The sequence below is a fragment of the Podarcis gaigeae genome (genome assembly GCF_964106915.1).
Source record: "Podarcis gaigeae genome assembly, chromosome: 8".
Classification (NCBI taxonomy): Eukaryota; Metazoa; Chordata; class Lepidosauria; order Squamata; family Lacertidae; genus Podarcis; species Podarcis gaigeae.
In genome coordinates, this window is record NC_139684.1 from 4,494,021 (window position 1) to 4,511,549 (window position 17,529).

Sequence of the window (17,529 nt, forward strand, 5' to 3'; positions counted from 1 at the left end):
GAAATAATTGCTGCCCTTTAGCAGGAATGTGTCTTGCTTGTAGTGGGGAAAACTATGAGAGATTGTACTGTCTGGGAATAAAAAATTTTTTTCCCTTCCAGTAGCACCTTAAAGACCAACTAAGTTAGTTCTTGGTATGAGCTTTCGTGTTCATGCATACCAAGAACTAACTTAGTTGGTCTTTAAGGTGCTACTGGAAGGGGAAAAAAATTTTTGTTTTGACTATGGCAGACCAACACGGCTACCTATCTGTGTCTGGGAATAGGCTCCCTGCTGCACTGAGTGAAGAAGCTCTTTCCCACAGCAAGTGTGTCACTTGGCACAGGTCTGATATGCAGCAGCTCTTTCCAATATTTCTAATTACTATGAATTATGATTTCACTGAATTGTATCCATTGTTTTGATGTATTTGTTGTTATTGTTTACTTTATTCATACTGTATTTGATATTATAGTGTTTACATTTGTTGTTGTTTAGTCGTGTCCGACTCTTCATGACCCCATGGACCAGAGCATGCCAGGCACTCCTGTCTTCCACTGCCTCCCGCAGTTTGGTCAGACTCATGTTTGTAGCTTTGAGAACACTGTGTTTACATATCCACCTCCTAATGCTGTTGTGAATATGTGGAGCCCTGTAGAACGCCCTCCCATCAGATGTCAAGGAAATAAATAACTACCTGAATTTGGAAAACATCTGAAGGCAGCCCTGTTTAGTGAAGTTTTTAGTGTTTGATGTCTTATCATGTTTTTAATGTTCTATTGTAAGCCACCCAGAGTGGCTGGGGAAACCCAGCCAGATGGACGGGGTACAAACAATAAATTGATGATGATGATGAGCTGCTTTGAGCTCAACATTTGTTGTTGGAAAAGCAGAATACAAATCAAGAATGGGAGCAGGTGTCTAAGATGCAGGAATATTCTTTCTGCTTTCCGGGGTGGTGGGTAATTTTGAGCACCACCCTGTCAAAAAATTGTGCTTTCCTTCCTTCTGGTTATCTTTAAACCAGACCAGAGGGCCTGTCCTCCTCTGACAGATCTTCAGACTAAGGCCCATCCTCTGTAAAGCAGGGCCCATGGCCAGCCTCATTAGGACCAACCAAAATGTCACTGAACAATGAGCACCGGAAATGTCTTCATCCTGTACATAACTAATACTATGGAATTCACTTTCAGAAGAGGTGGTGGTAGCTCCCACGCTAGCTTTGATAAGAGACAGATTCATGGAGGATACAGCTATTATTTATTTAGAATACAGCATTTATGTTCTGCTCCATAGCCCCAAGAGGCTCTCACTGCAGCTTACAAAAGATTTGCACACGACAATTAAACTTGAGGGTCGTATCAGGTGCAGATACTCCACCCCCCACGGCATAATAATACAGTGTATGTGAAATATCAACTCCAATAGATCAATGCAAATGAGACATCTGTTATGTAATAGAAAGCAAAAGAAAACAAAAACCCAAGATTAGAACATTCCCAAACCTGGTACAGTAACCCCTCACTTTACACACATTTGACCCGCACAATTTCAGACAAACATGGTTGAAGGTGAGCTTGTTGAAACAGCAACAAGTCAATTGGGCAACTCAAGTCTGAAGCAAGGCAGAAAGTTTAAAAGCATTTTTTGCACCAGATCCATTTGGGGTTACCAGGTGTGCAAAGAGCTTTAAAAAAAACCACGCCCTATACATGATGTTGGTGATTGTACATGATCCTTGGAACCAAACCCATGTATAAAACGAGGGATTACTGTAAGTTTCATTATAGGGTAGCGCTGGTTCTACACGGTCCAGACCCACACAGCTTCAGTTACATATGAAAACACATTATGATTGGTACAACTGACAGCATCCCTATAGGACTATAGGAAGAGTTCCCAGGTTACGGAGAAAGCAGCAACTAGTTCATTGAATCTGGTTGCAAACTGGAGTTGAACTGATTTATGAGCCAGAAATCCGTTTTGAAAGGACCAAGTCCATTTTCCTCTTGGGAGGGTCATGTCAAGAGCAGGGGAAAGTAATCTTTATTTAACACAAATCTTGAGGTCAGTTTGCTAACATTTGTGGAAGCAGCTTCTGCACTGAGGAGCCTTATAACTCCCAAACATGACTTTAATAAGAGACATTTCAGGAGACCAGCCAATAAGCGCTTATCAATTATGAATTCATTTAATGGCTGGAATGGCTACATCATGCTGGTAAGCAATCACAAAATGAAAACTACACAGCACTGGTGTGATGTGGTACAAAGTGGTCCTGCCCTGGAACCACAGAGTGAAGGTGAGTAATAAATAAACAATAATAACTGTAACCTGTTGGGTCTCATCTGCTGGCTAAATCGAAAGTCAATAATTCATTTATGGTATGTTCATTAGTATGAGATTGTGTCCTCCTTGCCTGTTAGGTTTCCATCAACAGAGTTTTCAACGGTCCCGTCTGTAAATTTTATATCGTCCTTGTTGCTGTGGATAATGAGGACTCTGCACTGGAAAATGAGGCCCCGCATGTCCTTGCAATTGTTGCTGGTAAGATGAATAGTGTAGCCCTTGGCTGGACCTAACAGAGTAATCCAATCCTTGGTGAGTGATGTCAGCTGTAGGGAGGTACTGAGGATGGTAAACAGACTGACCATTGTCATAACAGTCGATGAGGTTTCTGTGATTGGTATGATAGGGTTTTCTGAAAGAGAAAGCACCAAATTTCAGAGCAGAGCCAAGTAGTATTGAAGAGACTGCACCGCAACACTCCAACCCATGCTGTAATCGGAGCCTTCTGAGTCTGCTTCATAAAACTTAGGCTATTGAGAGAGTATTGAGAGCTGAGCTGGGTGCAGTACACCAGGGCAGAGAGATTGGAGCAACACTAAAGCAGACAAGCTTTCAGCTGTAATTCTGAGTCTGGTACAGGCAGCTGCTTTATCAACCAATGCCGAGCGGAAAGAAAAGCCAGTTTGCTAGTCTTAAAGGTGCCACAAGACTGTTGCTTTTGGTTCAAAAGGGTAAGATGGCCACCCTCTGGAACCAGCTGCTGGGAGGAGCTCCTCACTGTCAGTGATCAATTTCAGATGTTTTGTTCACCCAGAACAAAACCATTCCTCCACACTGTCCATGAACTGCCTTAGGGAAAACTATACCTGCGCAAATAAAGTACTGTAGCTTGTAGGAAAGGAGCCAATTAATTACTCCCTGCCTACTTTATTTAGACAAAAAGCATCTACTGTTAGTGCAGCAGATCAGTTTTCATATCTTGCAGTACTTTGCATTTCTTTAACTAGCATAGCAGATATAAAATCGTGTTCCGTTGATACACTGCCATTAACAATTGAAAAGTAGACCAGACAGCAATTTAGGCAAGGTTAAGTGTATTCTGGGCATTCCAAAATTCTACAACACAAGGACAAAATCCAGCATTTCATGTAGATACATATTCCAGGAAACCCATCTTTTAGAAACAGCTTATACAAATTAAGCTAACCTGTTCCAATTTTATTTGCACATTTTATTCTGAGGATAGAAATGTACCGTATTTTTCGCTCTATAAGACGCACCTAGTTTTTGGAGGAGGAAAACAAACAAAAAAAAATTTTGAATCTCAAAAGCCAGAACAGCAAGAGGGATCGCTGTGCAGTGAAAGCAGCAATCCCTCTTGCTGTTCTGGCTTCTGGGATAGCCGCGCAGCTTGCATTCGCTCCATAAGACGCACACACATTTCCCCTTACTTTTTAGGAGGGAAAAAGTGAGTCTTATAGAGCAAAAAATATGGTAATTTTTTATCCTGCAGAACATGAACTGCCCTTGACTAGACACAACATGTGTTCAGAAGTTCCCTGGAACCCCCACTTTCTTACCTCTGTGGGTTTTGTCCACCCCTTCCTCTCCTTGGTGGGAAGTGCCTGTAAAAGAATGAGAAAGACTGCAAGAACGGTATGGTTTAAGTGCCCAAGCCCAAGTGGCTAAGCCTAAGAGAAAAGTTGCTCTTTGCATTCCTGCAAGGCAACCCTGGCTTTAACCCGTATTACTTAGGAGCTGAAAAGATGGCTGCTCATCAAGGGTAGCCTTTGAACCATGTAAATGGCAGAATTCAATCATTTCCCTCGATAGTAGCAGGGTGTCCCTATTCTACGCATAAAATTCCATTTTCACTTGACCATACTGGATGTCTAGAAAGCAAAAAATGAGACCTTGGTGTTTCCAGGGGGAACTGCTGCAAATGTTGCTGGCTGTATGTTGCTTCAAATGCAGGATTTCCAACAGGGCCATAGTACCCTTTCATCCAACCACGTCCTGAAGCAGCCATATAATGATTCCTTTAAAAAGAGATTTTTAATGTTAGTAGTTAGGAAAAGTATTGTTTTCATAGGGGTATATTCTTATTATTTATTAAACGTCTATACCGCCCTTTATACCAAGGATCAAAGGGCAGTTTGAAATATAAAAACACAAAAATATGTATCATAGTAACAAATAAAAACAATACACCCAAACACACAGTTTAAAAGGCCATAGTTTGTTTAATTAGCCAAAGGCTTGGGAGAAGAGGAATGTTTTTGCCTGGTGCCTAAATATATGTGACGAAGGCCTCAGGTGAGCCACCACAGAAAGGGTCCCATGAAGAAGGGACTCAGATGATGATTGCAGAGTCTGGGTCTGTTCATATGGGGAGAGGCAGTCATTGTGGTCCTGTTTATTTATAGGTTGCTAGTTCACAGAAAATATATTGAAGTGGTTTACAATGAAAATACCGTATTTTTTGCCCTATAGGACGCACTTTTTCCCCTCCAAAAATGAAGGGGAAATGTGTGTGCGTCCTATGGGGCGAATGCAGGCTTTCGCTGAAGCCTGGAGAGCAAGAGGGGTCGGTGCGCACCCAAGGCTTGCGGACAGCAGTCTGCAGCCCAAAACCCGGGGAGCGCACCCTGGGCTTCGGGCAGCTCTCCGCAAGCCTTGGGAGCCCAGCGGGACTTCGCACCGGGCTCCCAAGGCTTGCGGATAGCAGCCTGTTCTGGGGGCTGGAGTCGGGGGAAGCTCGTGCTTCCCCTGCCCCAGCCCCGCACCTGGGGGGATTTTTTTTTCTTTATTCCCCCCCAAAAAACAACTAGGTGCGTCCTATGGGCCGGTGCGCCCTATAGGGCGAAAAATACGGTACATAAAATCACAGTGAAGAAACATATTGGCAAGCTGACGTCTCATTTGGCTTCCTCTTACAATGGAATCAGTTCATATGGGGAGGGAAGAACCTTTGGAATAGCCATTAAGGTATTTCCATAGGAAATTGTGAGGCTACAAGTGGGACCTACAACACGTGTAGCAGTGTGGAGTACTTGTGTTCTTATAGCCAGCAATAACATGCTTTCATTCAGGATATTCCATTCCACATCTATTCCTCACTCAGCATTCTGCCTTGGATGCTCAGTCTTCACTGGGATGTTTTGAGTCATCCCCCTCATACAGGTCTTTCTGCCTTCTAAATGTTTTCTGCAATTCCTGGAATTCTCCCATACATGTGAATACTTTAACTGCTTGTGTGGATAGGGTCAATTTGATTATTTTAAGCATTGGAACTTAAGAAAATGACTTTACTAGTACACAGGGCTATTTGTGGTGTAAAGTTATGAAAAAGGGATCTCTAAAACAGTTATGGGGAAACAAGAAATGCTTTCAAACAGGTTTCCAACTGCCCCTTAAAGGACACAGGTGGCACTGTGCTCTAAACCACCAAGCCTCTTGGGCTTGCCGATTGTAAGGTTGGCAGTTTGAATCTGCACAACGGGGTGAGCTCCTGTAGCTTTGTCCCAGCTCCTGCCAACCCAGCAGTTCGAAAGCATGCCAGTGCAAGTAGATTTATAGGTACCTCTGCTGTGGGAAGGTAAATGGTGTTTCCATGCGCTCTGGCACATGTCATGGTGTCCTGTTTCGCCAGAAGCGGTTTAGTCATGTTGGCCACATGACCCAGAAAAGCTGTCTGTGGAGAAACGCCAGCTCCCTCGGCCTAAAAGTGCAGATGAGCACTGTACCCCACAGTTGAACCTGACTGGATTTAACTCTCCATGGGTCCTTACCTTTACCTTTTTACCCTGTTTCCTTTACTTAGAAAACTAAAATCCTGCCTTTCATTGTAAGACTGCAGGGTGGATTACAGTACCTAAAAATAGCTAATGTCAAAGACAGTAAAACATCAACAATCTTCAGTGTTTGAAGGCCTTCAGATGACATTCTCAGTATGGCCTTCTGGGATTGGAAAGGTTTTTAAGGGGTGTGTCCTCCTTTCCTCTGCCCATTACAAATGTGTCCCTTTTGATTTCCTCTGTAGCACACTGTGTCTATTATCTTGTAAACTCCTCTGTTATAATACCTGCCCTGTGTCTGCGGCACAAGACAAGAGAAATTGCTGATTTGCAAAAGGATTCAAACTCACGGCCTGTAGGGCTTTTGATCTGAGGGTCCTACAATCCCAGTAGTTTCCTGAACAAGTACTCTGTTGTAGCAGATGCTACAACAGAACCTTTTTCTGCAACTAATTCCTGCTTCTTCCAAGCAAAAGCAATATTTAAATAAAGCAAGAGGAACACAAAAATGACTTGCCTTCTTCCAGATCCTCCCCTAAGGGCTTCAATGTAGTTCTTCCTTTCTATTGAGTGCCCCCTGCACCTGTTAAACACTAAGAGAGAAAGCAAGTTTTACAGTGCAATTCTATGCACATTTAATTGAAGTAAGCCCCATCACACGCAAGATTTGGTGGCAACAGTTATTTCTACAAAAATACCCCATTCCTCCCATCAAGTCACTTTAAGCATAAGCAGCACCACATCAGGCTATTACTTGCCAATATTCAAATACTTAAAGAGTGTTCCCACATGCACAAAGGCTGTGGCTTTCAAAGAGGATTCCAGGGAGTCCAGTGATTCCCCAATGAAACAATCAATAGTAGTTGCAATGGAGTGCTGGGTCTGTGTTCTAGGTGCATTCTAGATTTGCTGAGGGCAATGGGACTCCCAATAGACCTAGCCAGCACTCTTATGTACCCAGGAAAATGTCCCTGAATCCTCAGCCAAGGGTTGAGGTTCTGGGAGAAATGCACACCAGTTCCTTGGTAGATGACTGGATTCAGAAATCGTTTCCTGAAAGCAGGATGCCTGTATTATCGTAATTAATCCAATAATCAGATATCCCTATACTGCAGATTGGAAAATGCAGATGGGCAGATGCACTGAGAGAAATGTGGCTTGCCTAAGGCCACTTTAAAGGTTTGTGGCTGAAATGAAACCTGACTTTCCAGCTCACTTATGACATCAGCTTTCAATCCATTTTTAATGGCACAATGCTCACGTTCCAAGTGAAACAAGGAAAAACCAAAACAAAACAGGTCATATGAGAAGGGGCCTATGGAAAACTTGGGAAGAGTGTATCAGTCCCTGCCAGCATATCTGTTTAACTCAATGCAATATAAATTCTACATCTGTCCTCCTAGTAAAGTCTCAATGTCAAGAGGAGAACTGTGGGTATCTACTACATAAGCTCTAGTTAAACACAGACTTATGTTGAACCGGTTTCCAACCTGAAGTTAATGAGGTAGCTTTGGGGTGTGGTGGGGGAAACAATCAAATGCCCCAACTCAACAAAAAAGGCCGCAATGCTTACATTCTATTGCCATGTTGGGATCCATTCCTTCAACATCAATTAGGTACCTTAAGAGAACAGCAAGATTTTTAGCTATAGAAAAATGAGCGTTCATAGGAACAGAAGTCAATGATAGAAAGTTTGAAGGCAACAGGCTGTATGTAATTTCTTTAAAAACTATAAACCTGTATTTCTCTAGAAATACTAGCATGCTAATACCTAAGATTACTGCCCTGCACTTTGGACCAACAGATAATAATAGAAGGGGGAAAGGCCCAGAACTGCCTATAAGAGACACCACCTATATACCCGAGAGTTGTATTATTCATCACTTCAGACTACATATCTGGGTTTTTTGTAAGATTTACACCAACTATGTTGGTTTGATCACCCAAACAGTGTGGTATTAGAGCATGCTAAGATTTAAAACTATCCATGGATGCTAGATTTATAGAATTCAAACTTATTTCATTAGATTTATACTTGTTGTTCCTTTTGAAAGGAAGCTCAGGATAGCCAACAACATTCAAAATACTGCACATAATGGAATAGTTAAAACATCACTCAAAACAGAATTAAAAGACAGCAGTGTTTTAGGAACCTACACCATGCTGTCTGCTGTGTTCTATTTTAAAGTGCTGTAAAAGCCATGAGTTGTAATGAATTATCTTTTACTAGAGTACACCCACTGAAATTAATAAACCTAAGTTAGCCATGGCCATTAATTTCAGGGAACCAGGCAGAGGGCCTTCTTGGTGGTGGTGCCTGCCCTGTGGAACGCCCTCCTATCAGATGTCAAGGCAATAAGCTACTATCTCACTTTTAACAGACATCTGAAGGCATCCCTGTTTAGGGAAGTTTTTAATTTTTAATGTTGTATTGTGCTTTTAATATCTGGTTGGAAGCCACCCAGAGTGGCTGGGGAGGCCCAGCCAGATGGGTGGGGTATAAATATATTATTATTATTATTATTATTATTATTATTATTATTATTATTATTATCTCTAAGTAAAAGTTAGTTTAATCCCATCTCATAATTATTCTGAAGGAGTGTATTGATAAAGGTTTGAATGAAGGGTATTCTGAATCTATGTTTTGGGGTCAGCTGGGAAGTCTCCATGGTCTCCATGCCAGCTTAAAAAAACCTAAAATTGAGATAAACCCTGTTGGGTAACAGTGACAGCCTTGCTAAATCCACAAAACGATACTAAGAAATAAAACATCACCTCACTCTTAGAATTATAATTATGTAGGACAGTTTCTCCAACCTTTTCAAACTCAGAACATACCTTTAATTCCAAGTTGCAATTTAGGCAAATTTGATAAATATAGAATATGGGCCCTATGGCCATCTCTCCTTAAAACTATTAAAACTACAGGGAAATAATCGGACTGCTGACATGACCCATCTGTGGTTAAGCTATGATCCAGCTTCACGTCACAACCCACCAGCTTAACTGACTAATGCATGGAAGACAGCCCTTTTATGTAAACATGTAAACAAATGAACACTTCTATCCAGGAGGATTCATTGAATTTACACTGAAGCAAGAACCCTTGTGGCAGATACTCAATTATTCATTTTTATAACATGTTCCAACTATCAAACTAGACTGCTGACCTGGATTTGTTTCAAGAGCAACTTACCTGCAAACAAGGTAACCAGTTCGATTCAAACCATGTGTGCAGTGAACTCCAATAAGCTTGTCTAGGGAAAGTGGAAGCACAAACTGGTTTAACAAAGGCTCAGTTGCAGAAGCAACTTTATTCTTCATCAAGTTGCTTGTCAGGTACTGCCTGACATTCACCACAATTGTTTGGAGATACAGTGGTGCCCCGCAAAACGAATGCCTCGCTAAACGAAAAACCCGCAAGACGAAAGGGTTTTCAGATTTTTTAGCGGCTTCGCAAGACGAATTTCCCTATGAGCTTGCTTCGCAAGACGAAAGCCCATAGGGAAATCTCCGGGGACAGCGGGGAAGCGCAGCGCGCCTTCTCCTCTGTTCCCGGACCTATCCTAAGGCTTGCGGTGGGAGGTCCGGGAACAGAGGACAAGGCGCGAAGGGCTTCTCCTCTGTTCCCGGGGCTTGCGGTGGGAGGAGGGTTTTTGTTGTTCTGAATGTTGGCGGTGGGGAGGAAAGCCCTCCTCCCACTGCAAGCCTTCAGGACAGGTCCGGGAACAGAGGGGAAGGTGCGCAGCGCTTCTCCTCTGTTCCCGGGGCTTGCGGTGGGAGGAAGGTTTTTCCTCCCCACCGCCAACATTCAGAACAGCATTCTGAATGTTGGCGGTGGGGAGGAAAGCCCTCCTCCCACCGCAAGCCTTCAGGACAGGTCCGGGAACAGAGGGGAAGGTGCGCAGCGCTTCTCCTCTGTTCCCGGGGCTTGCGGTGGGAGGAGGGTTTTTCCTCCCCACCGCCAACATTCAGAACAGCATTCTGAATGTTGGCGGTGGGGAGGAAAGCCCTCCTCCCACTGCAAGCCTTCAGGACAGGTCCGGGAACAGAGGGGAAGGTGCGCAGCGCTTCTCCTCTGTTCCCGGGGCTTGCGGTGGGAGGAGGGTTTTTCCTCCCCACCGCCAACATTCAGAACAGCATTCTGAATGTTGGCGGTGGGGAGGAAAGCCCTCCTCCCCCCAGCCTTCAGAAGAGTTCCCGCCTAGGCTGCGGATAGCAGCCTGCTGCCCCGCGCGAGGGGCGCTCTTAAGCAGAGCGCCCCTCACGCGGGGCAGACATTCGCCGCTTGGGGAGCCCTGCAGGGGAAGTCTTGCAGGGCTCCCCAAGCTGCGAATGCCTGCCCCTCACGCGGGGCAGCAGGCTGCTATCCGCAGCTTGGAGAGCCCTCTGGACCTCTTCTGAAGGCAGGTGGGGGGCAAAAGTCTTTGTCCCCCCTGCCTGCCTTCCCGGGGGATTTTAAAATGCTGGCGGGCGGCAGCGCTGCCGCCCGCCAGCATTTTAAGATCGCCCGGACAGCGGAGAAGTCTCCGCTGTCCCGGGAAGGGGGGGGGAAGCAAAGACTTTCGCCCCCCCCCCGTCGGCCTTCAGAAGAGGTCGGGGGACAGACTGTCCCCAAACCTGGTCTGAAGGCGGTTTCCATAGGAACGCATTGATTGATTTTCAATGCATTCCTATGGGAAACCGTGCTTCGCAAGACGAAAAACTCGCAAGACGAAAAGACTTGCGGAACGAATTAATTTCGTCTTGCGAGGCACCACTGTAATGATATTTATGGTCAAGTGTTAGATAAAACACTAATCTCTGCAGTGCACAAACACGGTTATACACAGCAACTCTGAAAAAGCAAATTCATGTAAAGTTTTGCCATGCTTCAGAAGCTAGAAAGAGTACCCTAGAGCTTCCATTCATAAAGGGCAGGAACTTAGCTTCCAGATTGGCTGCCAAGGGTAGATTGGCATGTTTCAAGAAGAGAACAATTCCTCTTCTCTCCAGTCCTTCCTCCCTTCCCCAATATCCACCTTTAAACTGCAAGCCGGTGGGGACAGGAACATGTCTGCTTCCACCATGTACATTTCCACCATGGCATGGTTCAGCCAGCCAACCAGCTAAAGCATCTATCCAACTAAAATAAAAAAGAAATGCCACACAATCGCTAATGACTACCTTCATAACTGCTCTGCTGTCTTAGATAAATCCAGTTTCAACCCATGAGATCATGCTCACCATTATGTTGATTCTCCATCAGGAACTTTTTAACAGCACTTTTAAATTCAAACACTGTCTTATTATTTGGTACTTCATGGCCAACAGTTACAATTTTGCAGTACTGCGTCGTGCCTAGGAGCTCCTGCAAGAAAATATGAAACACAAATAGTTGCAATGTACACCAAACAAACCAACCACACAGGACTATTCCCGGGTTTAAATGCAGAGAGTATTTTTTAAAATTGCAGCACACATCTCCATACTTTCAGCACTCACTTTCTTCCCAGGCAGCTCAGAATGGAATCCCATCACCCACCTAGTTTGACTAGAGTCAAGCCACCAAACCAGTTAGAAATTCTCCCTGGGTCACAAAAGGAATTTTTTTTCAATACTCCTTCTGTAGCCCTGTCCACTACCCTAAAGCAGGCGTGAGGAATCTTTTTGGCCCAGTAGGTCAGATCTTTATCATTCCCTACCTCATGGGCCAACTTTGACAGGTGGGTGATTAACCCAGATGTCGAAGTTAACCCACAGGGGTGAGGTGAGATTGTGACCAACCAGAACTGAACTTGATTCTCCTTTCTGCAGGATGTTGCGTATGACATCAGGTGTGGGATAGGCAGTTGTGGTTTTAGGCAAACAGTGCGGTAAACCAAATTTAGTCCATGGGCTGCAAGTTTGCCACACCTGCCCTAAAGCCAACCACCATCTTCTGTAGGTCAGTTACGGGATCATGCAGTGTCCTTGCAGGTCTGGAGAGCATGATGCAAAGTCACATGATACTCCTATAGCCTATAGATTAGCTGTTCACATGACTGTATCATACAAATATAACCAAAACCAACTTGCTTTTAATAGCTTCCTAGAAAACAGCTATGGCCAGGATTGGTTATAAACCCCACCCCTCTTTTCAGGCAGAAAACTCAGCCTGTTGTGATGTTGTTTGCAGAGGAATGAAAATCAGAGGAATACTTCCACTCATCTTGACAAGAAACCCCCCAGTGTCATATCTACTTGACATCTGAGCCCCTAAATACACACCACATTTTTAAAAGTCCACATGGCACTGCATGCTGAAAACGAACTTTAATTCATTTTTTCAAAGTTTCATTTCAGTTCTTAGCAGAACAATTTTTCAGCAAACAAGATTCTAGTGCTAACAACCAATTCCACATTGAGAAAGCTACGAAAGGCAGTATCTAACCCTTTCACATAAGTTTGGGAAACTGAACTTACCTCTGGCTCATAATAGCGGGTGGTGTATGTTAAATCAATGACCAAGCCAAGTTCTTCTTTCTGTTCTGTAACCTGATTAATAAGGTCTAATGGAGAAAACCGTTCATTTGGAGCAAGTTTCCAATCAAAAGTCTGAAAAGAAAGTGGAGTATTCAACCAACAGTTATAGGTTGCTGTTAAACTCTAAGGGTAGTGTCTAACATAGGAGCACAAGGATTTCAGTTTGCACAATGAAATTTCCATTGCACAGGCAGAAATCCTTGCACAAATGGAATTACTTCACTGGATGCTGCATCTAGACCCCCTGACAAGCATCCAAAGGAGAGTACAACTGTATTTGGATAGTCTTATATTGCTTAAGTTTACTACAGATAGTATTAAAGCTATTTCAGCACTCTAAGACACTCAAAATCTAACACTGAACTAAAATTACCAGAAATAATGGTAATCATAGTATCTTGTGACCTGGTGTTTTTATGTGTGTGTTTTTTGTTTTTTACAGTTTTAGATTGAGGGCACAAGGAGAAGGACACGACAGAGGACGAGAAGGGTGGATAGTGTTCTCAAAGCTACCAACATGAGTTTGACCAAACTGCGGGAGGCAGTGGAAGACAGGAGTGCCTGGCGTGCATGGGGTCACGAAAAGGCGGGCACGACTTAATGACCATGGGGTCACAAAAAGGCGGACACGACTAAATGACCAAACAACAACAACAACAACAACAAGAACTGGGATGTTTATCCTTGCAGCTGGGAACTGGCAAGGCTAGATAAGCTAAATTAGAATATTACGAATAGAACCTTAGATACAATTACCCTATACACTAGTCACAGGGGTCAGCAACCTTTTTCAGCCATGGGCCGGTCCACTGTCCCTCAGACCATGTGTAGGCTGGACTATTTTTTGGGGGGGGGGACACGATTTCCTATGCCCCACAAATAACCCAGAGATGCATTTTAAATAAAAGCACACATTCTACATGTAAAATCACCAGGCAGGCCCCACAAATAAACCAGATGCAGTTTAAATAAAAGGACACATGCTACTCATATAAAAACACACTTATTCCTGGACCGTCCGTGGGTCGGATTGAGAAGGCGATTGGGCCGCATCTGGCCCATGGGCCGTAGTTTGCCTACCCCTGCACTAGTGGTTCCTAAAGTAGCCAGTTGTGCACCTGGGGTTGCAGTTATTACGTGAGGTGGAGTCAAGAGGCAAGGGGGAAAGCAAGGGAGCAAAGGAGGTGTGAATAACCATCAAAATAGGCTTGCCATATTTCGAACAGTGAAAATCTGGACAGAAAAGCTGTTGAGTTCTTTTGGTAAAGGTTTTTTTTTGGGGGGGTCAAAGTGGTTGGAGCTATTTTTATGGATAAATAGCAAAAACAGCACTGCCGACATGGGCTGCCATAAGTCTGGATTTTCCCGGACATTTTAATTGATTTCCACCCGAACACTGCTGCCGACTGCACTATTCCAGATATGTCCGGGGAAATCTGGACATATGCCAAGCCTATATCAAACTATCACTGGATCAAGTTAATCAATTTTGCTGAAATTATGAAATTAAATAGTTTTAATAGGCTTGCCATATTTCGAACAGTGAAAATCCGGACAAAAAAGTTGTGGAGATATGTCCAGGGAAATCTGGACGTAGGGCCAAGCGTATATCAAACTGCTGAATTTATTAAACTAAATAGTTTTAATAGACTTGCCATTTTTCAGACAGTGAAAATCCAGACAAAAAAGTTGTTGAGATATGTCCAGGGAAATCTGGACGTATACCAAGCTATATCAAACTGCTGAATTTATTAAACTAAATAGTTTTAATTGATTTTAAATAAATGTGCAATTAATTACCACTGTCTTGAAATTTATTGTGTTCCTATTTTCCTTGGTGGGTCGTGCAAACCTCTGTGCTAAATATTGCTTTTTATAGGCTAGGGGGCACTGCAGATGTTTATGGAACTAAGGGAATAGTGGCCCAAAAATATCTGGAAACCACTGCTATACACCGAACTTTGCTCAGATGAAAACATGAGCTCTGGAATTTGGACTAAAGCACAATGCAAACAGACCAAAAGCAACCTTACATTTACATAACACATAACGCCACCCCCAAAAAACTGCATGCCATACCTACCTTCTTAAGTGGAACTTTAAAAGCTATAAAGCGTGTTCCAGGTATTCTCTTTCCAAGAGGTATGTAATTAGTCCATCTAGAAGAGAGACCTTACACTTAAAAGTGAAGTGAAATGAAATTTACTGCTTCTGCATAAATATGATGGAGAAAGCAGACACAATTCAACAGGAGAAGATGTCTGTTCAGCACAGGGATTTGCCTTTTTTGGTAACATTAAAACACCATTCACACTAACAGCATCTAAATGACAGCTATACATACAAAAGCTAGATCCCAATCTATTCCACTGTAAGACAACCATAAAATACAGCCTAGGATGGGAGGAGGGATAATGCAGGCTTGACCCTCAAAAACTGGGTCAACGGAACCCCTGTGCAAAATGAGGATTGCTTGTATGCAGGTCCTGGGCTGACCAGATGACAAGGCTCACTGGTGCGGTCCAGAGCAAAACACAGCATGCTATGTGTTTTTGTGTTTTTATACTGTCAACCGTCCTGTGATCTTCAGAAGATGGGCAGTATATAAATTTAATTAATAATAAAAATAACAACAACATACCCCTACGAAAGCAATGCTTTTCCTAATTACTAACATTAAAAAAAACTTTTTAAAGGAATCACATGTGGCTGCTTTGGGGTGTGATTGGATGAAATGGCATTATGGCACTGTTGGAAATATTGGATTTCAAGTACAGTGGTACCTCAGTTTAAAAACAGTCCTGTTTACAAAGAATTCGGTTTACAAACTCCGCAAAACCAGTAGTAGTGTCCCAGTTTGCGAACTTTACCTCAGTCTAAGAATGGAATCCGAACGGTAGAAGGGCACCGGCAGTGGGAGGCCTCATTAGGGAAAGCACACCTCGGTTTAAGAATAGTTTCGGTTTAAGAACAGACTTCTGGAACGGATTAAGTTCATAAACCGAGGTACCACTGTACCTACATACAGTCAACATTTGCAAAATTCCTGTTGGAAACAGCAAGTTCTTGCTTTTTATTTTTATTTTTAGGCGCCCAGTATGGGTGGCAGGTGGCGCAGTGGGTTAAACCACAGAACCTAGGGCTTGCCGATCAGAAGGTCAGCGGTTCAAATCCCCGCAATGGGGTGAGCTCTCATTGCTTGGTCCCTGCTCCTGCCAACCTAGCAGTTCAAAAGCACGTTAAAGTGTAAGTAGATAAACAGGTAAACATTGTTTCCGTGCGCTGCTCTGGTTTGCCAGAAGCGGCTTAGTCATGCTTGGCCACATGACCTGGAAGCTGTCTGCAGACAAATGCCAGCTCCCTTGTTCTACAGAGCGAGATGAGCGCACAACTCCAGAGTCGTCCGCGTCCTAACGGTCATAAGTCCCTTTACCTTTATGGCCAAGTGACAATGGAACTTTATGGGCAGGATAGGGGCACCTTGCTACTGTTGGGAGAAATGATTGACTCCTGCCATATACAGTGGTACCTCGGGTTAAGTACTTAATTCGTTCCAGAGGTCCGTTCTTAACCTGACACTGTTCTTAACCTGAAGCACCACTTTAGCTAATGGGGCCTCCTGCTGCCGCTGCGCCACCACCGCTCGATTTCTGTTCTCATCCTGAAGCAAAATTCTTAACCTGAAGGACTATTTCTGGATTAGCGGAGTCTGTAATCTGAAGCGTATGTAACCTGACGCGTCTGTAAACTGAAGCGTCTGTAACCCGAGGTACCACTGTATATGGTTCAAAGGCCATACGTGATGCGGAAAACATTCCTCTACTCCCTGGCCTTTGGCTAATTAAACAATCTATGGCCTTTTATATTGTGTATGGGGGGAGTTGTTGGTTTTGTTCCGTGTTATGTTCCCTGTTTCGTTATGTGTTTTTGTGTTGTAAACCGCCCTGCCATCCTCGGATGAAGAGCGGTATATAACAGACATACAAGCTCCCACCAGCCTCCCACGCGAGGTTCTCACCCCAGCTCCAGCGCCTCACTACAACGGGGCGCGGGAGGGCCTGTCCGGGGCTCCCCGTCCCCCCCCCCGGGCGAGGCAGGTACCGCTCACCTGTCCGGGACTCCGTTCTTACTCTTCTTCCCCATGGCTCTGAGGCCCCCAAAGGTTTCGCTCTCCACGCCGAGCCACCCGCTACCGGGCCGGGAAGCTGCAGTTGCTCCTGCAGCACTTCCGGTTCCCACGCCCGGCACGAAAAGCAACGACGATCCCCGGCGCTCGAATGACGTCATCCCCGCGGGCCGTCGAGAAGGGTGTCCCCTGCTCGACGCCCGCCTCCAGCAGCGGCCCCTGCAGGCTAGTTGGGAGAAGTGCGCCTTTCCTTCTCCGCCGGGAGCATGAATGTGTGAATGGACAGAGAAGAAACGTCGCTTTTCCCCTCCGTGGTGTTATTTGGCTTCGAGAATCGCCTTCCTCTCGAACTCGGTTCATCTGGGAAGGGGGTCCCGAGTCAGGCCGAGAGAGAAAGCAGGGGGAGGAGGACTAAAGCAGCGAGCCCGCTTTCTCAGGCGGCGTTTGGAAACCATGAGGGAGACTAGTCGAGGGAGTTGGCATGTTTAGCCTGCAAAAGAGAAGGCGGAGGGGAGAAACTGTAGCCATCTTCAAATATCTCAAGGGCTGTCCCATGGAAGATGCAGCAAGCTTGTTCTCTCCTGCTCTGGAGGGTAAGACTCGAACCCATGGCTTCAAGTTACAAGAAAGGCGATTCCGACTAAACACCTGGAAGAACTTTCTGGCGGTAAGAGAAGGACTCCCCCGGAATGTTACAGATAGGTAGCCGTGTTGGTCTGCCATAGTCAAAACAAAAAATTCCTTACAGTAGCACCTTAAAGACCAACTAAGTTAGTTCTTGGTATGAGCTTTCGTGTGCATGGTATCTGAAGAAGTGTGCATGCACACGAA

General features: G+C 44.4%; 2 protein-coding genes and 1 long non-coding RNA gene across 7 annotated transcripts in view; 2 read left to right on the forward strand and 1 right to left on the reverse strand.

Moving 5' to 3' along the window:
* Nucleotides 1-17,529, forward strand: part of LOC310851240 — a 984,470-nt gene that overhangs the window by 756,878 nt on the left and 210,063 nt on the right. The gene's annotated exons all lie outside the window — the stretch shown is intronic.
* On the reverse strand, nt 1,217-16,874 carry DUSP11 (dual specificity phosphatase 11). Its single transcript, XM_083753358.1, has 10 exons — nt 16,681-16,874; nt 14,656-14,731; nt 12,513-12,644; nt 11,295-11,418; nt 9,265-9,325; nt 7,639-7,685; nt 6,583-6,658; nt 4,182-4,307; nt 3,849-3,893; nt 1,217-2,680 (listed from the first exon to the last, which is right to left on the reverse strand). Exons 1-10 carry the CDS (start codon nt 16,857-16,859, stop codon nt 2,425-2,427), a joined length of 1,122 nt encoding a protein of 373 aa, XP_083609484.1. The 5' UTR covers nt 16,860-16,874; the 3' UTR covers nt 1,217-2,424.
* Nucleotides 16,863-17,529, forward strand: part of KANSL3 (KAT8 regulatory NSL complex subunit 3) — a 34,634-nt gene continuing 33,967 nt past the window's right edge. For 2 of the 5 annotated variants that reach the window (XM_083753180.1, XM_083753188.1), the window contains exon 1: nt 16,956-17,365. The gene's annotated coding sequence lies outside the window, so the exon portion shown is untranslated. Of the gene's footprint in view, nt 17,366-17,529 lie in introns of all 5 variants that reach the window. The other 3 variants (XM_083753183.1, XM_083753186.1, XM_083753177.1) reach the window with 3 other exon arrangements.

Coding starts and splice junctions, on each gene's coding strand:
- DUSP11 (XM_083753358.1), bottom strand. CDS start 16,859: ATGACGTCATTCGAGCGCCGGGGATCGTCGTTGCTTTTCGTGCCGGGC. Junction 11,419..12,512: donor CCCGCTATTATGAGCCAGAG/GTAAGTTCAGTT, acceptor ATTTTCTTGCAG/GAGCTCCTAGGCACGACGCA. Junction 9,326..11,294: donor GATGGAGAATCAACATAATG/GTGAGCATGATC, acceptor CACTTTCCCTAG/ACAAGCTTATTGGAGTTCAC.